General features: G+C 37.9%; 1 protein-coding gene across 10 annotated transcripts in view; it reads right to left on the reverse strand.

Annotated features, from left to right (window-relative positions):
• Nucleotides 1-4,484: 4,484 nt before the first annotated feature.
• The window catches only part of Dgkb (diacylglycerol kinase beta), a 744,334-nt gene continuing 721,029 nt past the window's right edge, over nt 4,485-27,789 (reverse strand). For all 10 annotated transcript variants that reach the window (XM_040743220.1, XM_040743223.1, XM_040743219.1 and 7 more), the window contains one exon: nt 4,485-8,116. In XM_040743220.1, the coding sequence (XP_040599154.1) occupies nt 8,009-8,116 (108 nt within the window). In that variant the 3' untranslated portion in view covers nt 4,485-8,008. The remainder of the gene's footprint in view (nt 8,117-27,789) is intronic.

The raw sequence follows: 27,789 nt of genomic DNA on the forward strand, positions 1-27,789 counted from the left end.
CAACATCCAGTTTGAAAGGCAGGAAACACGTGACTTTCCGTTTTGAAATAGGTTCTGGACCATAGGCAGCTCAGTGTTTTCCTTAAAGAATGGCTCACAGTTCTTAGTAAATGAAGGCAATAATCTAAGTGAAATTTGAAGTTCACTTAAATTTCTTCTTCATTGCTATATGAAACACATGCATATATTTGTGCAATTTTTTCTGCAAAAACTTGGGTAAGAGTAACTGCCTCCAAATATTAGTTTAATCTTAGGTTCAAAAAGGTATTTATTCATCTGACCCTTTTTGAGTCACAAAATGGATACCAATGAAATTCACAGAGTTGGTCAAACAGGAGGTGAAACAGGCCAGTGAAGGTAGTTCAGATAAATATTTTGAGATTTTCTGTTATGCCTATGGGCAATTCAGTTAAAAATGTAGAAAGAGTAAGCAGATGCATGGATTAGACTAGAAATATAAATTAGGGAATTCTAGTTGGTGTCTAGGTATTTTAAAATCTTATCTGTTGGTACTACTTATCAAGAAAATGTAACTAAAGAATAAGAAAAAAAAACCATGGTGCTAAGAATATTGCTTAACTGGTGGATGCAGAAAGATGAGCTAATGTCCCAGGTCTGAAATTTGAAATGTTCAATCATTTATAAAAAATATAATGAGGAGCCCCAAGATTACTTAGTGGGCAAAGGTGCTAGCCTCAATGCTGAGGTGGGAGGAGAGAACTGACTCCTCAAAGCTACTCTCTGACCTTTACTCCCATGTTTGTGTGTTCATTTGCACATAGATACATAATAAATAAACATTTAGGAATTTGTAAAAGTGGGCAGATCTCACACAGAGATATATGCACACACACTCACATGCATGTACCAGCTATGCACACACATATGCATGCACATGTATACTCATATGCATGTACAGACCACACACACAGATATGAACATGCACACTCACATGCATTGACAGACCACACACACACATATACACATGTACACTCAAATGTGTGTACAGACCACACACACTCGTATGCACTGACAGATCACACACACAGATATGCACATGAACACTCACATGCATGTACAGGCCTTGCAAGGAGATACAGACATGCACACTCACATTCATATACAGACTGTACACACAGATATGCGCATGCACACTCACATGCATGTACAAACCTCACAAGGAGTTATGGACACGCACACTCACATTCATATACAGACCACACACACAGATAAGCACTGGCCGCTAGGTGAGGCGAGAAGTGACTCAGCCACTACTTGTCATTTGACACTTATTTTATTATAGACGCTTTTATTTTTTTCATATTTTTTCTTCGTAACTGTTATATGCGTACAACTAGAATGAACAATTATTTCAATTTTCCAAAGCCTAAAAAGTTAAAGAAGTCATATAAAATGTGTAAGTATTATCGCGAAACAACTTTCTGAAAATGGGGAAACAGTGGCCACATACAGCTTTGAGGTTCTTAATATCAAACATGAAGAATTATTTTTGTTTTCTCATTCTGCACTTGTTTGCCTGCCTCTCTCTCCCTTCCATTTTTACTTGCCTTGTCTCTACATGAACTTGTGTACCAAAAACAGCCCACAGGCTATCAGTTCTCTAGCAGTTAATGAATCAAGGCTGTGAAGTATAGAGGACTTTGTTTCTTGATTTATGCCCCATGGGCTTATGTTCTCTTACTGGGAATTTTCTTAGTTATATCGATTTCTTTTTGTAAAGTTCTAGATCTGTAAAAATGTCCTATGTAGACTTTCCTTCTCTTGAGGTCACTTGGAATGGCTCCATACAACCACTGTCTTCCTTGGACTCAAATCCTTCTGTATTCACATAAGTCAAGCATGTAATATAGACATTAATGCATTTAGCTCTTCTGGTAGATGTAAACATTTAGGGGAAAAGAATGGGCCCCTGAGAAATATTTTATCATAGTTGCAGACCATTCAAAAAGAGTTTTCTTCAGTCAGTGCACATTGGTAGCTGATGGCCTGTTATAGAATACATTTATAAATTAATTTCATCTTGAAATTCAATTTTATTATCTACTGTATCTCTTTCAGTTTGTACCTTTTCTGGGATCTGTGAAAATACTACAAAATCACAGATACGGTGTAGAGCAAAAAGCAAGGCAAATGTAATTGGCTCCCATAATCTCATTGGAGTGGCACTCTTAGGAGGTATAGCTTTTTTGGAGTGGGTGTGACCTTTTTGGAAGAGGTGGGTCACTGTGGTGGCAGGGTTAGAGGTTTCCTATTCTCAGGATACCACTCAGGGTCTCAGTTGACTTCCTGTTGCCTGCAAGATAAGCACTCTCAGCTCCAACACCACATCTTCCTGCAGGCTGCCAAACTCTCCATTGTGATGATAATGGACTAAACCTCTGAAACTATCAGTGAGCCACCTCAACTAGATGTTTCCTTTGTAAGAGTTGCCTTGGTCATGGTATCTTCTCACAGCAATAAAAACCTTCACTAAGACAGAAGTTGGTAAAAGGAACTGGGGTATTACTTTGATAGGCCCGTCCATGTTTTTGCTTAGAGTAATTATGGACTTTGGGACTATGGATTAGAAAAGCAGTTGAACATTTTCAGTGATTCTGAATGGGCCAAAATAGCAGAGGTGTGGAAGACAGTAGTGCTGAGTGTGATTTGATGAACTGTGGGGCACCCACTCAAGTTGTTTCAGAGAAGAATTTTAAGACATTGCCTAAAGGTCATTTTTGTGATATTTTGGTAAAGAAAATGGCTGCCATTTACCTTTGTCCAAAGAGTCTGCCAGAGGCTAACGTGAAGAGTTTTGGGTTAATTTCTTTGGCAGAGGAAATCTCAAAACACCCTAGTATAGATAGACTGTTTCATATGTTTACTAGTGTTGATGCTTGTTAAGATTTCTAATAAAAAGGAGAAAGCTAAGCAGAGTAAATTATAAAATGTATATTTGAGGAGAAAAAGAGCACCAAGAAAGAGAATGGAGATAAATCCTGTGGCCAAGGAGATAAATGGATTAAGAAATGAAACATAAGGAATGGTGACCTCCGGGCAAGATCCTACCCAGCTAAGTTTCCAACTTGTGACCAGAAACTAAAGAAAAGCTGAGATCTGAGTAAGGTGGAGCACACATTTAATCCCAGCACTGGGAAGGGAGAGGCTGGTGGAAATCTGAGTTTAAGGCCAGCCTGGTCTAGAGATCCAGTTTTGGTACAGCCAAGTTCAGGTAGTGAGGGAAAAAGGACACTGAAGCTCTAATCTAATCGAATGAGAGGGCCATGTTCCAGCCCCAGTAAGTAGCAGAACTTGGAAGTTTCAGCCATATGGCTCTGTCTTTACAAATGAGGGTGAAAGACACGAGTTATGGAATTTGCCTCTGCACCTAAAGAAAGCTGCTGATGCCATGCATGTGTCAGGGTTGCCCCTGAAGTGAGGGAGGCTTAGTAGAGAAGTCACTGTGTGAAGCTGTAGTTAAAGCCTGGACTGCCTTGGGTAACCCAAGATGTTAGAGATGACAGAGTTGTGGGATGTCTGCTGAGGAGAGCTGCTAACAGGGAGTGGAATAAATGGGCCCAAGAGAAAGAAGTGTGTTGCACTAAACAAAGCTGAACAGAGTTGAAGATCTGAAGAGCATTTTGACATCAGGCATGACGATGCAGAGTTTGGAGTTTGCCCAGCTGGCTTTTAGTCTTGTTTTGGTCCAGTATTTATTCACTATGCTCTGTCCACTGCATTTTGGAATGGTAATGTATATCTTGTGTCATTATATTTTGGAAGTATGTAATCTGTTTTTTTATTTTTATAGATTATTACAGTTAAGAGACTGCATAAATCTCAGAAGAGACTTTGAACCTTGAAAAATTATTGAGACTGTAGTGTACTAAATGCATTTTATATTATGATATTGTTAAAATCTTATGGAGGCCAGGGAGTGGAGTGTAGTAGTTTGAATGTAATTTCTCCCATAACCTCATAGTGAGTGTCACTATCAGAAGGTGTGGCTTTGTTGGAGTGGGTGTGGCCTTGTTGGAGGAAGTGCATCATTAGGGGGTTGGGCTTTCAGGTTTCCTATGCTCAGGATATCACCCAGTGTCTCAGTCGACTTCCTTTTGCCCTCAAAATACAGCACTCTCAGCTCCAGCACCACCTCTGCCTTTTGTAGCCGTGCTCCCCATTATGAAGACATTATGATGATAACAGCCCGAACCTCTGGAAGGAAGTGTAAGCAAACCACCTCAATGAAATGTTTTCCAAAGGAGTTGCCCAGGTCATGGTGTCTCCTCACAACCATAAGAACCTTAGCTAGGACATGAAGTAATTTCATCCCTAGACACAGGGTTCTTGCTCCTGACAAAGGCAGGGTGGCTGCTGCAGCTCACCTGATGGAGAGCTGCTGAGGAAGCTTCCGTGGATAGTTCAAATGGGGGGGGGCGGGGGGGAAGGGGGGAGCGCCGGGTGCGGAATGAGTGATGCACAAGTGAATGGTCAACGCTTTTATTTCAAAAACTGGGATTTGTACATAACACTTTCTGAGAAAATAATTAAGGTACTTTAGTTAAACAAACCCTATGTTTTAGACACAGTAAGAATATATAGAAAGGTTCAAATGAGAATTTACTCAAACCTTTAAACACAATGCAGTTTAATTGGCTGTTTTAAGGGTGTGATTTCGGTCTTTTACAGAATGAAAGGCTTTTCTGAGATTTATTTATTCATATCAATATTCAATATCAAATTCCACAGCCTCGGTATACTTTACAAGGGCTTTATCTTTAATGTGGAATATGTTATCCATTGATTAGTTCTTCAAGGGTTATATGTACCATAATTGTACACTTTTCTCTTCAAAACCAACAGAAAACCAGCTAACACTAACAGAAAAAGGAAAGGGACCATGAAAAAGTCCTATCTTGTTTGAGCAGCATAGATAGCCTGAGACTCAAACAGATTCTTCCCTGAAAACTCTACTTGCTCCCATCCCCTAAAAACAGACAATTGACCAAACTGGGGAATGGGTGAATGAGCCATTAGTGCTCACTCTTTTACAATTTTGCCTTCAGGAGATTATCTAGACTGAACCCCTAATCAGTTACATCTAGAATGCATATGATCACATGACCCATTCAAAGTAAAAAGATTTTCCCACCTATTACAAAAACCTGATCATATTTCCACATCAATTACATATGATACACACATGATGGGAAGAGAAAAAATACACATATGACTTTTGAAGTTCTGGTTCTGCATAGATATCACCCTTCCTGTTTCCTGAAAGTGTACATTTCTAGGTAAATTCTGGGATCTGTCTTCTCTCATTAGCAACTTAAGGTATGGCAGTGTTTAGCAGGGTATGAAACTCCATCCTTGAGATCCTCTGACCCTTTTAAGTTATTGCAGTATTCATTGTCACACCACTTCACTGAGAACTTTACCGCTACTCTGCCTACTATGGTTAAAAGAGGTTGACTCAATATCTCCAACACCCACACACCTGGAAGAAAAGTTTCCATTTTTTAAAGCTAACATTCATTATTCAGTATTTTAATATGCCATAGAACTTTCCATTTAGAATTTTCCTTAAAATATATATTCTTCACATGAAGCTGTCATAAAAAAGAAGAGAATATCTTCTCTTATTTCAAAATCATCAAAGTAGATTTTTAAAAAACTACTTTCCAAACCCCAGGAGTAGTGTACTCAAAGGGCAAGCACATCATTTATCTAAAAGGAAAAAAATGAGTTTAGAAAAGTCAAATTTGATTCCTTTTTGAAGATTTATTGGTGTTACCCATGAATCCAATGGACTGAGATGTTGTGCCTACTAGAGCAGGCTGGGGTCATGCAGCTAGGTTGAAATGCAGCAGAGCCCACTGTTTCAGTTCCTGAAATCATACAGGCCAGTTCTTTAATCATTTCCCAGTGCAAAGATGCTGCAAGTGATTGAGAAATGGCTGCCGCCTAAGTGTCTGCCTGAACATAAAATAATTTGTGGATTCAGAATAATACTTTGGTCCAAGGTCTGCCTGCCCATTATAGAAAAGCTCATCAATTTGTGTAAAAATATTTACTACCTGCAATCATAGATACAGACCACCAAAAGGTGAGTTATGTGACATTTTGTCAGTGATGCATTTGTGGTTGTTTTGAGCATTCTTTTGGTCTAGAGTACTGAATAACCATTCTATTATTACTGCCACAACAACTGATTGCTGTACTGGATTTGTAATTTTAATCATAATTTTCCTAGGAAAGCTAAATTATGTCTGAATTCTATTCAACAGCTTTTATTTTTAAAGCAATTAAAGTTATTGTTGATTGGTATTTATCATCCAGTGTTCCTGGAATACTAAAGGAATACACTATACTCTTCCATTACAGAATGTTGCTTGAGAGCAGCTATTTGATACAGCCGCATTCACTTGAGTTTTCAAACCAGAGAACTAAAATTACAGCAATTTCACTTGAAATCAATAAATCCATGCGCCGGGTTGTGTTCAACAGAATCACTAGCTGCTATTTGTTATTCAACGATGAATGAATCAATAGAAAAATAGAACTGATAAATCATTAGCACTTTAATGCTGAGCAGAGAGGAAAGCTGATAAATCATGCATTCAAGCACACATTTTTTTTTCCTGAAGGCATGGGTGAAAACATAAAGCGTGCAGTGGTGAGACACAGGTCAGTGAGACAGAACTACACTGAGGCTGCTCAGAAGTACTTCATTTCACATAATAGCCTCAAAGAAACACTATGGAAAGTAGTAGTGCCACAATTTCTTTAAACAACCAGGGACCCACACCATGCCATGAACACCTTAAACAGTGACCTAGACCATCATATATTCCCAAGCATTTGAAATGTCATAGAGATGGGGCTGGAATGAATGAGTAGTAAGGGGTTAATTGCATTGCATGCATGATTTGCTTCGATGAGCTCAATATTATTGCAGGTGCCAATTTACCCTAAAAGGGAACCAATGCAGTCATTTCCCTTCTTGAAGTGTACTTAACAGATCCATTAAAAATTATAGTCCTATATGGTAGGGGGATCAAATAGCTATGAAATTATCCGTTTAACTGGGATTTTGTTGTATGACTTACTATTTTTGAATGGTGAGAATGTTAATACAAGTGGATAACTTACTCTCTTCTGACATCTTTCTTTTCACAAACTCATAAGAACTATAATTTTCTGATTCTTTGGTGGGAAACGGATTCATTAGGCACATAGTTCAAAACATCTATTTGGCTACTAGTGTGGTTAGCATCTGTGTCTACATTCCCATGCAGAAAGGACTAAAGCTTTTTATATTATCACAATTACTACCAGTCACATATTTTCACTCATTTTTTGGAATGAAAAATGAAGCTAAACATAAGACATTTTCTATATTTTAGCACAAGAAAAAATCTTATGCCTGATATTTTAATGTCCATTCAGAAGAGTAAAGATGTTGAAGAAAGACTATTTAGATATAGCGTGGTACCATAGGCAACTACTTAATCAAATATGTGATTTAAGCTTCGCTTTGAGTCACAGGTCTAATATCATGGACACACTGATTCTAGCAGGGCAAAGCATGGCAGCTTGCACTTTGGATCATTGCAGCCTTACTTATTAGTGCTTGCCAATGACAGCAATTACAACATGAATCATTGACCATCATATTTCTTTGCTCTTTCACAGGTTTTCCTCACAGTTTGCAAATGGAAATGGGGTAAGATGTGAATGGGAGACAGAAACCTCTGGGAATGCATGCAACTAAAATACACAGTGTTTGTCACGTCATATAAAATACGCAGTGTCACATCATATAAACTTCTACTTTTCATGCAGATACATATAAAAACAGAGACAACACATTTTCTAATAGCCAAATTTTACATCAACTCAATAACAAAAATTGTGAATTTCATGATTCTGTCAGAGCAGGAGGCTTGAAATGGTTCAAAGTGCTGCATGGCCCATACTAGTCACATTTCTCCTGATGGAAGGATCACTCCTTGCTTCGGTTCCTCCTTCTTTTGATGAGTGAGCAGAACAACCCAGTTTTGGGGGGAGGGCCCATCAGCATGGGGGCTTGGTTCTTGTGTGTAATTTTTATCTAGGAAAAAGAAAGACAGAGGAAGAGTGATAAGAGAACAAAATATTGAGTTCTGAGAACTCTACAGCTATATTTCACAAGTAATGAAAATAACACAAGGTTAAAATTCAATTTCAGAGTTTCATGATTTCAAAAATTTTTAAGAAGACAGGGATATATGATGGGAGAGTCCTGTGTATGTGTCAATAAAGTACTGTTGGCCAATAGAGAAGCAAGATAGGTGGGACTAGGAGTCTAGGAGGATTCTGAGAAATGTAGTGAACTGAGTTGTTGCCATGTTATCCTCGGAGAAGAGAACCCAAGTCTGGCGTTCTCGAAAAGATAAATATATATATAGATGATTATAGGTCAATAATTAAGTCAGAGCTAGACAATGATAAACAATAGCAAACGGCCAACAGCTTATAATTAATATAATGTCTTGTGTGTTATTTGGGGTTACAGACAGTTCGACAGGGCCTAGGCGGCTGGCAGGGAAAACTACACTTTAGAGATATACATTTCAGTGATACCCAAATGTTAACCCAAAGTAGAAATTAGTTGGAGTCACGATTTCAGTATGGTCTTATATTTAATCTCATTGTCCTACTTCAGTCTCCCAGAACTTTTCCTTCAGACTGCATGATTTCCCAGTGTCATTTCATGATCATTAGTCACATATTATTGAAACAGGAAAAGGTGCGCCATTACCGTATTCAGAGTCCCCGACCATGGCCCAGCGTAAGGAGGTACTTAGCTTTACATGAACCTTATTTATCTTTTTAATCAGATTGTTTCTCTCTTTCAACACGAGCTTCAAGGCTTCATTTCCAAACAATCATCAGAAATGAAAGTCAAAAGTTAACATGCATGAAAGGTCAGAAATGATCTTTCTAATTTGTTAATTAATTGGTAACACAATAGGATCAGACACTGAGAAGCTGCAGACACTCAGAGGCACTGTTCCAATGCTACTCATGTTGGTTTCTGTGATATGAAACTACGAATCACCTTAAATGAGACAACCTTAAAGTAGATTATGTCTGCAATCTTCTCTAATTCAACTCTAAATTAGAGAAGACATTTTATGAATATATGCTATGCTCAAAGCTAATTGAAAGCAATTATCAAAGTGGCATTTTGTCTGTGACTTTAAGATACATTGTAAGATAATAAATGATTCTCATTATGTAATAAAAAGGTCACATCTTGCCTTTGGGCTACTGATGCTACGAGCTTTTCAAAAGCAATCTGAGACATTTTCTTTAGCGAACTGCGACTAATACAAGAGCCATCACTTATTAAATATCAGTTGTCACCTGCACAGCATCCGCATCAGAGATGAGTATCCCTTCAAAAAGAAGCACCACCTCATTAAAAGCTGAAAAAATATATCTCCGAAAGTGCATACCTGACATTTTCAAGTTAAAATAAATCTCCTTCACTTGTCATTCACTAATAGCAATGAAGCAAAGAAAATAGATGTTTGTCACGTGAATCACATCATTAAATCAGTATTAAGACTTTTGGGAAATGAAAATTCACATTCTAGAAAGATACTAAGAAAACTGAACAAATGAAAAACTTTAAATATGTTGGAAACAGACTATGCTGGAAAATACAATTTTTTATTATAAAAATAAATGGCATTTGTAAAGGCTAACAGGCTAAGCAAGGCCAAAACTCTCTGGAAGATGACTCCATTTTATTTTTGTTGTCTTTTAAATGTGAAATTGGTAACCATCAGTTTATATGACAAAATACCCTCTTATATACGTAGACTAAAAAGATCTCTACCAAACATTCCCTAATTCTGTTTTCTATCACACTGAATCTTTTTATTTATTTATTTGTGGTCTTTAATAATCTATCTGTCTATCAATCAATCTATCTATCTATCATCTATCTATCCAGCTATCTAATTTTACATCCTGGCTGCAATTTCCCCTCCAAAATCTCCTCCTCATCCCTTTCCTCCACCTACCCTATGTTCCCACTCTCCAATCTACTCCTTCTACATTTCGCTTTAGGAAAATGGCAGGTCTTCCAAGAATATCAACAAAACATGGCATATCAAGTTGCAGTATGATTAAGCATCTCCCCATTAAGGCTGGGCAAGGTGACCCAAAAGGCAGTAAAAGAATTGGAGACAGTTTCTGTTCCCACTATTAGGAGTCCTCCAAAAGGACCAAGCTACACAACTGTCACATATAAGCACATGACCTATGTTGCTGTCTTTTCTTGTCCCACCAGGTCCTGTTGCCCTTCTAAGTCCCAAATAAGCACACAGATGTTATATTAGTTATTAATCTGTTGGCTGATGTCTAGGGCTTCTTATCGACTAGATCTGGCTTAATTATTAACCCATTTGTATAAATCTAAGTATTTCCACATGGTCTTGGCTTACCGGAAAAAGCCCAGACCTGTTTCTCCTTTGTCTGCTACATGTCATCTCTTTGGCAGGCTCTCTCCACCTACCTTTCACAGAATTCTCCTCATCTCCTCACCCCACCTATCTTCCTGATGTTAAACAGCGTTTTATTCATCAATCAATAAGAGAAACATATACACCAAAGAACATCCCCATCAGGCCTAGGTCAGTCCCATGCTGGCTCCCTGGTTGTCAGTTAAGTCTCTGTGAGCCCTTGTGAGCCCAGGGTAGATGATTCTATTGGCTTTCTTGTGATGTCCTTGACCCCTCTGGCTCCTACAAACTTTTCTCCTCCTATTTTTCAGGATTGCAAGAGCTCCACCTAAAATTTGGCTGTGTTTCTGCATTTGTTTCTATCAATTGTTGGATGAAGCCTCTCTAATGACAATTGGGCTAGGCATCAATCTATGACTAGAGCAGAATATCATTAGGCATTATTACGTTGACATTTTTTTCCTCCCGTCATGTTTGGTTCTATCTGGGTCATCCAGCCTGTGGGTCTTGGAGCTCAAGGCAGTGTCAAGGGTGAGCTTACTCTCCTGGTATGAGTTTTAGTCCATATTGGCCATTGTCTGGCCACTCCTTCAATCTCTAGGCCACCTTTGCGCCAGCATATCCCATAGTCAGGACAGACTGCAGGTCAAAGTTTGGGGACCAGGGTTGGTTTCCTACTCCCTCCACTTGAATCTTGCCCGATCATAGGAGACGGTCAGTTCAGGTTACATATCACTGTTTCTGCGATTCTTTGCTGGGGCCATCCTTGCAGGGAGATTTCCTTGCTAGCCACGTTTTTAACCAAATCTCAAATGCCCTCCGCAGTAGTCTCTTTCAGTATTCTCCCCCTCCATCGGCTCCCAACCTCAACTTCCATGTTCCCATCCCCTCTCACCTTCAGTCCCCTCACAAAATCTTTTCTTTTCTATTTCCCCTTCCCAGGGAGATCAAGGTGTCCCCTATCTAACCTTCCTTGTCACCTAGCCTCTCTTATTCTATGGGTTATAGCATGGCTATCCTTTATTATACAACTAACATCCAGTTATGAGTGAGTACATACCATGTTTGTCTTTCTGGGTCTGGGTTACCTCATTCAGGATGATTTTTTTCTAGTTCCATCCATTTGCCTGCAAATTTTATGATGTCATTATTTTTAACAGCTTATCACACTGAACTATTTTTTCGTGGTTTTTCTAGATGGATTTCTCTGTGGCTTTGGAGGCTGTCCTGGAACTAGTTCTTGTAGACCAGGCTGGTCTCAAATTTACAGAGATCTGCCTGCCTCTGCCTCCTGAGTGCTGGGATTAAAGGTGTGTGTCACCACCACTTGGTTTTCACTCTTAATCTTAAGCAACTGATTTGATTTTGCTCTTATTTATTATTTTATGTTTTGTTTACTCATCTATCTCATATTTTCCTCCTGACCAGCTAACATATCCTCAACTAACATTTCCCTTCAACAAGTCCTCTTCTTGCTTTTCTGTCTTTTATGGTCTTAGCCAGTGGTTTAACAGAGGGCACTAATGGAGATGTGGCTGCTAAGCTATCATCTGGAGCACAAACCACTCAACAGTAACTCCACCACTATAAACAGCAACTTCCTCTCCACTAGGGGTCCTGTATTGCCATTGGTTCTCTTGTGGGCAAAAGACTCCTCTTCCTTCTCTGACTGAATGTTTCCTGGCTCAGAGTCAAAGCATTGATTTCTAACTCTGAATCCTTTTGATGGGCTCACATACAGCACCATTCATCATTTATTCACGTAGTAGAAGTTATTCTACTCTTACTTCAGACATTGCACCAGTAAATTAGAGTAAATACAAATACAATGCTGCCATGACATTATAGTGACCTTTGAAGGAAAAATTAAGAAGCATTTGCAATAATGTTATAAGTGCTGAAATAGGAAGCTAAACAGAAAACAACTATTTTTCTATTCCGAAGTTGAATCATTTTATGCAAAATGTTATTTGTTACAAGAAAAATAAAAGACCCAGAAACAGATATCTTGGTTCAACCACTGACTTTTACCTCTATTTCAGCTCAGACCAAACAGGCAATCCTCAGATTGCTCCAGACTTTCCTGCTCCTCAGATTCACTCAGACTGCTATGCTGTCCTCAATGTAGTGAAAGACTGAATGTCTCTACCTTTTATACCTCTCAAATCCTAGGATTAAAGGTGTGAACTCTGATTCACTCTCTGGTAGCCAACGGTGATTTAGGACACAAAGATCTTTCTACCTCTTACTCCTAAATCCTGGGATTAACGGTGTTGTATCACCACTGCCTGATCTCTATAGCTTGAGGCTGGCTTTGCTTTCTGAATCCTCTGGAAAGCTTTATTAATCACAAATAATGGTTATTTTTAAATGAGCACCTAAGGAAGTAGCTATCATGTATTACTTACATTATGATTTTACCTTCAAACCAAAATAAACAAAGTAAGCAAAGTAGAAACTTAAATTTTGTATTTGTAGTTCCTGGTCTACAGCTACTATCAGTTATAATAGGATTGGGTCATTTTAGAAAATGAGATACTTATTAGAAACATTGCTAAGATTTTAAAAGAGATCTTTCTAACCACATAAAATCAGCATTGATTTAAGGTGAAGTACAGCACGCAGTCTACATGATAAATATCTATGAGAATTGTATACTGAACATCATTTCTGTTAAAAATAGCATGATACCGCACTCAATGCTTTTGGTATCATAAGGGACATAACATTCAGCTTGTATTTCAGTTTGGAAGAAATATCTTAGCCAGTTTTGTTTTTGCAATTATCTATAACCTGTTATCTTAGTTGTTTGACCTTTCCTATGATCAATGTACAATATTATATTTTTAAAATATAAATTTGTTTTTACAAAAGCAAAATGAGAAACAATTGGTTTTATTTTCCTTTTGTCCAGAAGTTGTAACAAGGAAGAAACTTGCACTCTTAAACTGGCTAACAAATATCCAAGTTGTTAGTATGTAGCATCTCATTGGATAATTATATGTCTTTTACTTAGCTGAAGTAAAAACAATCCGATTAAGGATGTAGACCCATGAAGACAGAAGAACATTACCATAAAATGTGCAAGATGATAAACACTGTTGTTAATGAACAGGCATTCTTCGAGTCTTCTAGAAAACTACAGTGGGAGAAGAAATGCATTTCTACTGAGCTGGTCATAGTACATGGCTATAGCTGTTGCACCTAACAGACTGAGGCATGAGGAATATGACTAGATCCAGTTACAAAAAAAAAAAAAAAAGAGAGGAAAGCAAAATCCAAACCAAACCAAATCAATAAAAAAAAGACATTTTCACTATTTGAGTATGATATTGGTGGTAGTATTTCCCTGTAATTCCAGTCAACAGGAGGCTGAAGCAGGAAGATAGCCAACTAGACCCAGTTTCAAATATGAAAGGAATAGAAAATTCCCTATAAAAACTTGAAGGTAGGTGGAGATGAGGGGAAGGGAGAGATAGAGAGGGAGTTCAAATGCAGTTACTCTATAACTGGGAGCTACAATCCCTTCTAGAAATCCCCTGCTATCAAATGAAAGCCACAATATCAGCAGTGGGTTGTTTGTTTATGTTACTGGCCAGGGAGTCCCATAGCCACCCCCCCAAATAAATCTTACAAGCTGTTGTCTTTCCTTTTGGCTACCCTCTAGAACTTGACAGTAAGTTCTCACATACAGGAGTCATAAATTAAGAAGAGTACCACATTCGTATACAGTTTCTACATGGCAAGTAAAAAAAATAACAAACAAACAAACAAACGTCAGTAAGGCTATATAAAGATTTACTGAAATTTATTGTGGCACGCTTTCTTCTAAGAGCTTCACACATATTAATGAATGATTCTTTTTTTCATACACCTCTATGAGTTGGCCACAACTAGAAGCCACTCTTAGAAAAAGTGCTAGGGAAAAGTATAAAACTGAAGAATTAGTTCATAAAAGTGATAAAAGAAACAATTTATGCCTTCCTGTGTTCAGAGAAGAAGGTGAACAGGGTCTCTGCACTTTACTGCTGTCTTCAAAGGTTTGTACTGCTACCCAAGTACAGTAGGAGAGAAGAGGCATCAGACTTGTTTTATTTATTTTCCAAACATTATTTGACTCAGGTCATTGGTAAATATTTATCTGGTTTCCTGTCACCCAGCATCAAATACTTCCACCTACCTTTACTATGAAAAATAGAATTTACTTTCACTTGTAGTCTGAATGCAGGCTATTCAACAGTCTTTCGCTTGAGGCATATTTATTTATCTAAATACTTGTGTGTGTGTGTGTGTGTGTGTGTGTGTAATTTTATTTAAATTAGAAACAATCTTATTTTACATATCAATCCCTGTTCCCTCTCCCTTCCATCCTCCCATACCCCCCAATGCCCCCACATTCCATGCCCCATCTACTTCCCAGAGAGGGTGAGGCCTTTCATGAGGGATCATTAAAATCTGTCAAGTCATCTGGGGCAGGGCCTAAGCACTCTCTTGTTTATCTACACTAACAGAGTATCCCTCTTGAAGTCGATTCGTGCACTGGGCATACATTCTGGTTCCACTGCCAGAGGCCACATAAACTGACACCATATTCATGGGGCCTGGTTTGGTCCTATGTTGGTTCCCCAGCTGACAGACTGGAGTCAATGAGTTCCCTCTTGCTCAGGTCAGGTGTTTCTGTGGGTTGTCCCCATGTGATCTTGACACCTTTGTTCATCACTCCTTCCTCTCTGAAGCTGGATTCCAGGAGTTTGGCTCAGTGCTTGACTGTGGATCTCTGCTTCTGCTTCCATCAGCTACTGGATGAGGGTAGTCATCATTCTCATTATAGGAGACAGGCATTCAAGGTAGCCTCTCTACTATTGCTTATCGTCCTAGCTGGGGTCATCCTTTTGGATCTCTGTATAATTCCCTAGTGCCAACTTTCTCTTTAAACCTATAATGGTTCCCTCTATTGATGTGCCTCTTTTCTTGCTCTCCTTTATTCCCCACCCTTCTCAATCACCCTGATCCTTCATGTTCTCCACCCCATCATCTTTTCCCCTCCTCTTTCTCCTACTTCCCTTCCCCTCCCCCATACCCCCATTTGTTCAGGGGCTCTTGTCCTTTTCTGTTTCACTGGGGGACTGTGTATGTCTCTCTTATGGTCCTCCTTATTTCCTAGCTTCTCTGGAGGTATGGATTGCAGATTGGTAATCCTTTTCAATATATATAGAATCCATATATGAATGAATATATACCACGTTTGTTTTTCTTTGACTGAGTTACCACACTTAGGATGGTTTCTTCTAGTTTTATCCATTTACCTGCAAATTTTAAGATTCCATTGTTTTTTGTTTTGTTTTGTTTTCTGCTGAGTCGTATTCCACTGTGTGAATGTACCACATTTTCTGTATCCATTCTTCAGTTGAGGGGCATCTAGGTTGCTTCCAGGCTCTGGCTATTACAAATAATGCGGCTATGAACATAGCTGAACAGATGTCCTTGGTGTATGAATGTGCATCCTTTGGATATATGCCTAAGAGTGGAATTGCTGGATCTTATGGTAGACTGATTCTCATTTTCTGGAGTAACTGCCATACTGATTTCCAAAGTGACTGTACAAGTTTGCAATACCACCAGCAATGAAGAAGCATTACTCTTTCTCCACATCTATCCAGCATAAATTGTGGTTAGTATTTTTTATTTTAGCCATTCTGACAGGTGTAAGATGGTGTCTCAGAGTTGTTTTGATTTGCATTTCCCTAATGGATAAGGATGATGACCACTTTCAGCCATCTTAGATTCCTCTATTGAGAAATCTCTGTTTAGTTCTGTACCCCACTTTTTAGTTGAATTATTTGGTGTCTTAGTGACCAGCTTATTGAGTTATTTGTAAATTTTGGAGACCAGCCCTCTGTCTGATGTGTGGTTGGTGAAGATATTTTCCCATTTTGTGGGCTACAGTTTAGTCTTGTTGACTGTGTCTTTTGCCTTAAAGAAGCTTCTTATTTTCTTGAGGTCCCATTTATTAATTGTCAATCTCAGTGTCTGTGCTACTGGCATTATGTTCAGGAAGTGGTCTCCTGTGCCAATTCGTTCAAGGGTGCCTCCACTTTCTCTTCTAAGAGGTTCAGTATGGCTGGATTTATGTTGAGGACTTTGATCCATTTGGACTTAATTTTTGTCCATGGCAATAGTTATGGATGTATTTATCTAAATTCTTAAAACAATCTGATAAGACTGAAACAGAGGTAGATTTCATTGTTTAAGGAACACTCAGATTATCATAGGTTCAGTCTTGAACCTCTCCAATGGCATAAAATGTTTACTCAGGAGTTTATGGTGCTGTTGGAAGGTGTGGAACTTTAGGAGTTGAGACCTTGTGGGAGGAAGCTAGGTCATTGAGAGTGTGATCTTAACGTTGAAACTTGTAGTCCCTTCTATCTCTTTTGTTTCATGTCTGCTTTCTCTGCCTGATGTTAGCTCCATGGTGTTCTGTACAATCATAGACACAACAACTGAACCATGGAACTATGGGCTACAGCTTCTGAAGCTACAAAGCTTTCCTCCATATGCATTATTTCTCTTGAGTGTTTTGTCAAACTTAAAGAAAGCTTATTACCATACCTATGAAAAGACTAATTCTGTGATTTTACTTTTTTCTATTATCAGATTTTACTCTTCCATCAACTCTACAATGTATGTGTCCACATTTTTATTTTTTGTTAATGGCCAAATAAACTTGGTTTTTCTAATCTGTATAACACATTCATTTCTCAGTGAACGAGCTTAACCCATGAAAACAGCTGACCTGAGCAAGGGGGAGGCTCTTGAACCCCAGAATGATGACTGGGAGGCCAGCATAGGACTGATCCAGAGCCCCTGAATGTGGGTGTCAGTGAGGAGCCCTAGGTAATCTATGGGGCCTTGGGTAGTAGATCAATATTTATCCCTAGCATACAAATGGACTTTGGGAGTCCATCCCACAATGAGGGATGCTCTCTCAGCCTGGACTTTTGGGGGAGGGCGCAGGCCCTTCCCTGGATGAAATGACAGACTCTGGAGATTCTCCATGGAGGGCCTCACCCTCCCTGGGGAACAGAGTGGGGATTGGGTGAGGGACTGGAGGTGCCTGGGGGGAGGCATGGGAGGAGAGGAGGGAGAGGAAGCTGGGATTGACATGTGAAGCAAGCTTGTTTCTAATTTAAATAAAAAGAAGATTGAAGCCAGAGAATGACATCCTGTGAAAGACATGACTACAAAATGCCATTGAAGTGGAGAAAATGCTAAAAGGAGGTTCTATCATATTCTAATGTCTTCAATGTGGGCTGGTACTTACCTGTTACATAGTAGGTAACTTCCAAAGCACATGTGCTGGAAGGAAAGGCATGCTGAAATTTGTTCCAATGGTCTGCATACAATGCATGTAAGCTATTAAAATGTATTATCTAATTACAAATATTAAGTTATGTTTGAGAGCTGTATGTTGCACGATGTTTAAGCAGATGTCCAATCAATTGTGAGGCTGGCAAATGTCCACATTTCTGTGATAGGCTAGATGGTAATTGCTTGTGGTTTTGTGAGCTATGTGGTCTTCATCTGTTCCGTTCAACACTGCTGCTATAGTTCAGTGTAGTTTTGGACTATATGAAAATCAATGAGTATGACTCTTCCAATAAAACTTTATTTATAGAAGCTAAAATTTGAATTTCATAACATTTTCACATTATGAAACATTACTCTTCTTTTGATTTTTTCCTTTACCATTTAAAGATGTGAGAGAATCATTCTTATATGCAGCTATATAAAACAGGCATAATTTGGTGACCTTTGATACAATTAAATTCTACATTGAAAAATCTGATGCCAAACTGTGAGTTACAAAGTGAAACCTTTTTTAGTTTAAACTTATGCTATATAAAGTGATCAATAGCTGTACAATGAAAATAATTTTAGTAGTATATCCTTGCTGTACTAAGCATCACCATTCAGAATTTCTTTAGGGAAAAGTTTTCAGTTGGAATGTGTGCTAACAGAGCTGACATTTGGTAATCTACAAATTGATTATATTTGGCTTCAGTGAATATGTCTTCATGTGATTTTCATAGTTCTGTACTAGGTTAGGCTTAATAATATCATTGTTCTTAAAATGTACATCAGCAAGTTGCAGCTTCCTTTATAAAGATTCTCACCAAGTATAGCCAAAATTGTCTTTTCTTGTGTTATTTCTTTAAGAATTTATTATCCCTGGGTTTATTCAGTTGCCTTAGAAATGAATGGAGCATTCAAAGCAAAGTAAATACTATAAAATATCTGTAGGGAAAGCTTAATTTAGCAATTATCTGAAATGTTAAAAGTTACCTAGTTTGATTTTGGAATAAGATTGTATCTTTCCAGCAATGGAAACCCCTTTGAACTCAAGCATGCAACAAAGCCACATGACAGTGGCAGGTAGTGTGCATGTTAGATTTTCAGGTCCATGCTGCCAAAAGAAAGGGAGTGATTGAGAGGATGAGATAGAGATAGATAGATAGATAGATAGATAGATAGATAGATAGATAGAAGAGAGAAAGGAGGGGAGAGAGAGAGAGGGAGAGACAGTCATACAGGCAGAGAAACAAAGCAACAAAACAACAGCTTTCTGAAATACATTTCCAGATTCTTGATGATTCCATTTTCTGGAATGACGACAATTTCCTAATTTAATGTTAAGTCATTAATAGCATCAAATTCAAAGAAGTCCCTGTAAAGATTTGAAACAAAATCTTTCAAAACTGAAGATGAGGATCTAATGTAATTCACAGGAATTTTAAATATATATGAAAAAAGAAGCTTCTTTCTCTAAGGATAATGAGCCATTTGGCCATGCTAAAGGAGAAATAGTTACATACCTGGATTCGAAATCTTTTTTAAGATATAAATTTTGTTCATCATCAAAAAATATTTTATGGCCTTAATTGGTTTCCAGGAAGGTCAAAGACGTTTTTAAAGCATTTTTATTATTTCTGTATCTCTAGAGAGAATTATATTGACAGTTTTATTCCAAGAATCTTCAAATCTTTAGTCTTATTGAGTAAACACTACCAAGAACAGGATTAAGAGAATAACACAAGAAACTTCCCCCTCCTGACTGTAATAAAAATTCATTCACAATTCACTTTTCATGAATTATACTTGACCTAAATTTCCTACATGATCCTTTTCATCTAGTATAGTCAAACAAACAAACAAAAGAGCAAACAAACAACATGGGCTTAGAGACATAAAGCAAAGGTTTGAAATGCCCCATGTTGCCTTGGCCAGTGGACAGGCCAGTTTTTGGATTCTGGTTAAAAGATGCCTTGTTTTTGCTACTGAGTCATTATCTGTCACAGGAAGATAACCAGAAAATGTCACTTGATGCTATGGATGATGTATACATGCATGTATGTATATGATGTATATGTATATATGTATGTATATATGTGATTAACTAATAGTAGCTATTACTTTTCACCAGCAATTTATGTTTTAATATAACCATGCATTTCCCAGTAAATAACATGTTTTGTCAACTTTTCTATCTTGGATAAAATGTTCAATTCCTTGGCTGTCACCAAGATACTGTGCAGTATAGCTACCTGCTTTCACTCTGGTATCTGGTGGCATCCCTGCCACATGCCACATGTGGCATTCACTCCTACATGCTAGTTTCCCATTTTACCTAAAGAAATACTAGAAAAATACCGCTATGGGGAATTAGCTAATCATTAAATGACAAAAGAAAACAAAACCATCTTTAGTGCTAAGGCCCTTCAAGGTGATTCTATTTTGACGTCACAACCATTACAGAATGTCCATTGTATGATGACTTCCATGATAGTTGACATCCTCAACAACGTGCTTAGTGCATAGATGAGTGAACACCACGTAAGAAAAGTACTTGACAGTTTTGCAGATTCCCCCTTTGCAAGGAATTGTTCCATCATTTCTTCAGCGGTTCAAAAAGACTCAGAAACTTAGCTCATCTGTAAATGATGCTTGCTGACCCCTCTACACAATTTACTACTAAATGAGGTTGATTGTCTGTGTTTAGGCTGGACTATTGCAGAGCCCTCTAACACTTCTTAATCCCTTCCCGCTCACAGAGTCTTGCCACCATCATTTCAGCTTGTATCCATCTTGCTCAAACCTTTCCTTAGTTCAACATAAACTCTTGGGTGAAATCTGAAGATTCTTTCCGTGGGCTTCAAGGCCCTGCTGCTTTACAGGAATCACTCCTGCTGAAGTACCATTTGCCTATAGCTCCTTTCTCTCACCTCAACTTCCTTCTTGCTTTCTCTCAGAGCCTTGCATGCTACCCACCTTGCCACATCGCTGCTTTGTTCTATAGGACATCTTTGGGATTGGTTATTTACAATTCATCTTTTAACCAGTCTGCTTTGAAATTGATAGATTTCCTGGTCACCGCCCCATCCCCCCCCCAGTTCTTTGATAATTTCATACAGGTATATATCCAAGAGTATATAGACCCAGTCTTTTATTATGCTGTCTCAGAATAATAGCCCAATAGTGTGTATTTCACCCATCGCACTACCCTGGGTACCTTCATTCACAGACCTTATTTCAACATAAAATTATGAAGTTTTGTAGTTTTGTATTTGTGTATTTAAGAAGAGTATATATATATATATATATATACTCAGCTCACAGATCATGTCACAACTTTTTACCTTTCCATTATAAAAGTGGAAAAATATAAGAAAAAATGTTGGCACCTCCAAAAATATATGGTTAACAAAGTACTATCAATATTAATATGAGATTCATTACTAAACATTTGACAAAGGAACATTTAAGTAAGTCACTGATATTTTGACTTGGTTTGGTTAAGATAGTTGCATTTTCATATTAATTTTTATTTAGTAAGTTGAACATCATTGTCTTAATTAGGACTTCAACTGCTGTGATAAAACACCATCACCAAAATCAACTTAAGAAGGAAAGGGTTTATTTTATTTTACAGTTTGTATTCCATTACCCACAGCATCCCGCAGAACTAACCTGCAGTCAGGAGCTGATGCAGAAGACATGGAAGAGTGCTGCCTACTGGCTTGCTCCTCCTGGCTTGCTCAGTTTACTTTCTTATGTCATCTAGGATCGCCTGCCAGGGTGATGACACCCACAATGGGCTGGTCGTTAATCAAACCAGTACTCCAAAGTTTTTCCAACAGAAAAGTCTTATGGAGTCATTTTCTTTAAGATTCTCTATTCCCAGGTAATGTCTATGTTTGTGTCAAACTGACAAAACCCAACAGCATAATCTCGTTTGATAATATTAATTTTATTCACTCCACAGAATTACTTTGAGGGTGATGTAGTTAATGTCTGATGACTGACTTTTTTGTCACCTCAAATGAAACCTGTGAAACTTTGTTCAGAATTTCCCAATAAACTAAAACAATAAATTATTAAATTTTCTGCAGTTTGTTTTCATTAAGAGTCTTTAAATTTGTATTTTTATTGGAATTGGTTAATATACTTAGGAAGCACTAGCTCTTATTTTGGTATCAATACAGTTGGTTACCTCTTTATAAAAAGCTTATGGCATATTAGATTAATAGCTAATCTTAATGCATGGAATCAAAGCAAATAGAGCAACAGCGAAATGGGTATAAGGCCAATGTGAGTCAACAGCCAGGCTCAGGTCTGGTGATCAACCTGAAGACAACCTTCCATGACTGAAAGAACTCAATCCCATGCGTTAGTCTAAGGATGCTCATCAGCTAGGATACGCCTCTAATCTGACCCCGTGTAGAGGAAGATGCTGGAATTTGGCCTACATACATATTTGGCACTATTGAAAGCTAAAGTTTCATCCTTCTCTCCCCTCTCTCTCTGCTCACTGTCTACTGTGTCCAGGATTCTGCTAGTTGCGTGCAGCTGTCCCTCTTTTAACAACTGCGGTCTTGCATGGCAGCATTGTGAATGCATACGGTACTGCAAAGTAGTACACTTCTCATTGTGTGTCACATGTTCACACATGGTGTCCAGTTGGTTTTGAAATTCTCACTGAAAAGTTTGAATATGAGACACTATTATTTTTAACTACATTAAATTAATTTTTAAATTGAAACCAGCAACTTTCAAAATAAGGAATAAAAGACCATTTTAGTTTTAGTCATAATATTTGAACTGAACATATTAAGATGAAGAACTATAGACAAGCAGGCCTAATTATAAATAGCATTTGGGGTAACTTTAAAAATATAATAGGGCAATAAAAATTCTTTAAAATATTTTGCTCGAACTGCAATCAAATTTAATCAGTTTGGCATTAATTAAGCTCTAATAACGTACTTCAGTATCTTTTCTAAGTAGTGTGATCCATTTCCCCTTCATCCAGTTTGAATTGTGCACATTATGGTGTCATCATCATTTTAAAACATACTGAGAAAATGACAGAGCTGCAAAATTAAAATAAATGATTAATGATATTTTTTTCATGTTTTATACTAATAGGTATTACTAGGCTTTTAAATTAATAGAGCTGTCAAGCAATGAACCAAAAATGGAAATTATATATTCCAGAAACACCTAAAGATGACACTGTGGAATATTTTAAATCTTAATTAGGAGGTGCAATTGTTTCGTCCCCAGTAACCACTGCAAATTAATTGGAAATTAGTCACAAGCGATTGTTTTTTCCCTTTAACAACATGAAATGAAGAGACTGGAGCTTTATACATGGCCAGTCTTGTTTGGGGGCCAGAACGCACATGCACAGAACCAGTAAATTGCATTGTCAATTATAAAAAAACAACAACTGTTATGAAATTAAGAAAAATTAGGTACAGGTAAACAGAATTAATTAATGCACAAGTAATAGGGGAACACATAAACTAATGCCAAGATAAACACTAACTTGTCAGTTTTTGGGAAAATTAAAGTTTAGAAATGTAAATTTATGCAAAGTATTTACCAATTAAGACCTAGGTAAAGGATGCATACACTGTGTTTTATCTAATAGCGCTTGCAGCATTATTTCTATTCACACCTTAGACTGTGTCATGCACCCAAAGAAGCAGCACTTTGCTTATTCAAGTGTATTTCATGTTAATTTTATATTCCTCCAAATAGGAAGACTGATGCTCTTTAAATAACCAAATACAGTATTTCCTTCAGTAGGGAGTTATCACTTTTCCATATTTAAATTTTAGACTCAATGCCATTTCTTTTGTGACTTTGCCATTTATCTATCTATCTATCTATCTATCTATCTATCTATCTAATTCCTTGACAGTTGCATAAATGTACGTAACGAGTTTTCACTCCGGTATCCTGCCTCATGCTCCCTCCTCCTGCTGAAAGCCTTTTTCCTAGCAAGTCTGTCTTCTACTTTCTTGTCCTATTTGTGTGTATGGGTGTGTGTGTGTCCTACTGAGTTCAACTAAGATTAGTTACGTAGGCGTTCATGGGAAGTTTATTTACTGGGTCATAGGCAATGTCCCATGTATCAGTGGACCATTGGAGAAAGTGACTTCTCATCCTTCAGTCACTACTAAATATCAGTAGTCAGAGAAATGTGTGTAGGCCCCGTCCAGTTTAAAAGCACACCAAAAAATTCACTATTTGCATATTTCTACTCTTAATTTATGGATTACTCATTTTCATTCATGAATAAACCATTTGCTCCTTGCTGGATCCCTTCCACACCATTCTAAAGTAAGGCATTAGAACAGTGCAAGATTCTACAAAATTAGTGTCTGTCAACTCATTGAGTGTTAAGTTACAGTAGCTATGGAACTTTCAATGAGAAAATAATATTCTTATCAAACTTTCCAAGCACTAGTTGCTAGAAAACTCAACTTGGGCCGGGTGGTGGTGGCGCACGCCTTTAATCCCAACACTCGGGAGGCAGAGATGGGTGGATCTCTGTGAGCTGTGAGTTCGAGGCTAGGCTGGACCAACAGCCTCCAAAACAATACAGAGAAACCCTGTCTCATGAAAACAAAAAACAAAAAACCAAAAAAACAAAAAACAAAAAACTCAACTTGGTGCTTCAAATATTACTTAATAATACTTAAAACTAATCAATTAAGTATAAAGGCCTGAATAGATTCAAGTTAGGAAAATTTACTGATAACTTTCACATCGTTAATCTGTTCTGAATAAATCCTGATCTAATTTTCCAGATGATTATTAAACATATTTTATATTATGTGTCATACTTTCATTTTCCTATGAGTTCATCTGCAAACTAATAGAAAACAATGAAAATCACTGTTTTTCCATAACACTCTGGCCAAATCTTAAACTTATGTCTGACTTTGTCCCATCATAAATTCCTATGGGTTTATCTCTTATTTACAATTCCATCTAAGATTATGGCAAAGTTACTCTAAATATAAAACAGGAAGAAGTCAGGCATGGTGGCTCACACCTCTCAGCCCAGAACTCAGGTAGGCAGATCTCTGTGAGTTCAAGGCCAGCCGGGTTTTACAGAGTTGCAGAACAGCCAAGAGATCCTGTCTCACAAAACTAAACCAAAACCTCAAACAAAATCCAAGAAACAAATAACAAAACAAACAGTAAATAAACATTCCCTACCCCCCCCCACAAAAAAACAACAACAAAAAACAAGAAATTTCAAGTACATTAAATACTATACTAAACTTACATCATGGAATCATTGTTTCTTTGTTATCTTAAGTGCAATCAATAATAATCTCTACAGTCCTTCAGTATTCCATTGTGATGTGTAGCAATTGGTATCAGTAATAAGAGAGTCTTTTAAGAAGCTCATGTAGCTCCCAGAGTACATGGAAACACAGAGGATAGAACCTTGTGTTCTAGTCTGCCTTCATGTTTCCTCCACCAGGATGTGGAGAGACACTTAACTTCCTAAGTAGTCCCTCCCTCCCTCCTCACAGAAATTTCGTAAAACATTGCTTTCAAGGAGTGAAAAGTATTTTTAACTTCTGACTGCATGCAATTTCTGCTAAAGTGCAAGAAAAGTTGACTATTTCAGTTGCAGATGCCAGCTTGCTCAAAATAACATTTAAAATAGTGAAACCTCGAGTGGTTTTTAAATAAAAAAAACTGATGGAAAGAAGTTGTTAACAAAATGGCCGTTTTTCTGTCAAGCAGAGTGACAGCATCTTATACTTTCTAATTTGTCTTTAGTCCTCTGGCTTGAGGCTCAGTGACTCACACAGTAAATAAAGGAGACCCAAACGCTGTGCTGAAAAAAAAAGGACAAATCTAACTATGTGTTCATTGCTCAAAATTGTCCCATTCTCTCCTAATTCTTCCCAGGAATTGTTATTTCGACTGAAGCAGCTTCTTGGTGGAAACTGGTCCATGTTGGAGTTGACTTTAAGAATGTTTGTTGTTTCTTAAAACAAAGCATACAAAGAGCTAGGAAAGTGGCTCAGTTCATACATTGCTTGCATAGGATTTGTGAATCCTTGGGCTTTCTTTCTGCACTACAGTGTATAAATACAAACTGGACTCACGGCTGCTGGGTGGGAGAGAAGAAGAGGTACAAATCCACGGCCAGTCTTTAGCTACACAGACAGTTGAAAACAAGCCTGGCTGTGGTTACATAGCACCTTGTAGAAGCAAAATGAAAAAAGCAGGAAGCAATACAAGCAAATAAAACAAAAACAAAACAGGTACTATTATATCTTCTATATATCTATATGAAATGACTATTTACGTGATATTCCCAAATAGAGATCAATTTTGTGCCTTTTGACTCTACACAGGTCTTTGAGAAAGTCATTAAAACAGCCCCTTCTTAAACTGGCATCTTGAGTATCAACACCCTGGTCAGGGCAAAGAGTATATCTCAGGGCATCTTCCTGGATTGATTGACTATTGTACAGTCACAGTTCTTTCCTTGTCACCCCCATATTCAGAAAACGTCCAAAGCCTGCTATTGTCTTCTCTGAACCTTCTAACCTTTGCTAAACAAAAGTAAGGTACAGATGACAGGAGTAACTGTGGGAAACAGGTTGGGAGGTGTCCTACAACTCTTTTTATGACCTTGGATACCACTTAGCCTGATCTCCACAGTCGAAATGTGTCCTTCACTTCCTCCTGTCCAACAGTCATGGAAATGTTTCCACATACAAAACAATCTTGTAAGAAAATTCTATGTGCTTACTCACATCATTACTGACACACAGAAATACCTGTGATGTTACTGTTACCTTAGTAGGTAAGTGAGAGATTTCAAGCTGTTACGGTCAATTATTTTCACTCAAACAACAAGGTAGACGCTGTCTTAAATTGCCTAAATACAGGGCTAAAGTGTGGCAAATAAAGATTGAAAATTTTCAATGTATAAGATCTTTAACAGTCAAGTCTTAGGGCATTTATCAGATTTGTTTAGTGGCTTTGAAAGAGATATGGAAGTGGAAAATACATTGTGAAATTTCCAAGTCAGCAGATGGACATTGTGGATGATAATATGCTGACATGATGGAGGGAATTCAAGCAGCTCTTAAAACAGCCCAAGGCAATAAAACCTGATGCTGAGGGGCAGGGTCTCTCCTTAAGCAAAAATTGACTCAGAGGCACTATCCTGTCACTGAAGGACTGCAGGACCTGGGCAGACAGCTTGAGGCAGCTCTCATAGAGGCTGAAAAGCCAACCAGGCAAAGGAGGGGAAAAATTCAGAGCATGAAGTGGACCAAATTAAGCACAAGGTTTGTGAATCCCACCACCCCATCCCTCTTGTACTTCCTGGCTTGCATTTAAAGACAACTATTTTATTTATAGAAGGCATGCATACCAAGTACATGTAGAAAGGCCAAAGAAAAATCATATTTTTCTCACTCCAGGAGTAGGAAAGAAGGACCCTTTACATTAGAGAGTAGTGAAGAAACTGTTTCTTCCCCACATTGTGATGGTTTTCATCCTGCCTGTTGTCAATTGCATGACAGAGACAGGTTCCTAAAACTCAGGAGAGGAGAAGCTTCCTCTGATAGAGAAATTGTGACCTCAAAAGAACAAAGAAGAGCCCCATCTGCCTTTATGCCCATGTCTTCAGAGTAAGCACCATTTTAAGTATTCTGCATGCTTTTCAAATATTCGCATCTTTGTTTTCTAAAGATAGAGAAGTAGAAAGCATGGAGTTGGGAGGATTTGAGGAAAGATGAGAGAGGTAAAACCATGGTCACAATACAACACACACACACACACACACACACACACACACACACACACACCATTGATCCAGGAATCTAAAACCTTAGGTTTATAGATAGAAAAGCAACTCATGAGCCCTGAGAGTCAAATG

The sequence above is a fragment of the Mesocricetus auratus genome, unplaced genomic scaffold, assembly GCF_017639785.1.
Source record: "Mesocricetus auratus isolate SY011 unplaced genomic scaffold, BCM_Maur_2.0 Super-Scaffold_15014, whole genome shotgun sequence".
NCBI lineage: Eukaryota > Metazoa > Chordata > Mammalia > Rodentia > Cricetidae > Mesocricetus > Mesocricetus auratus.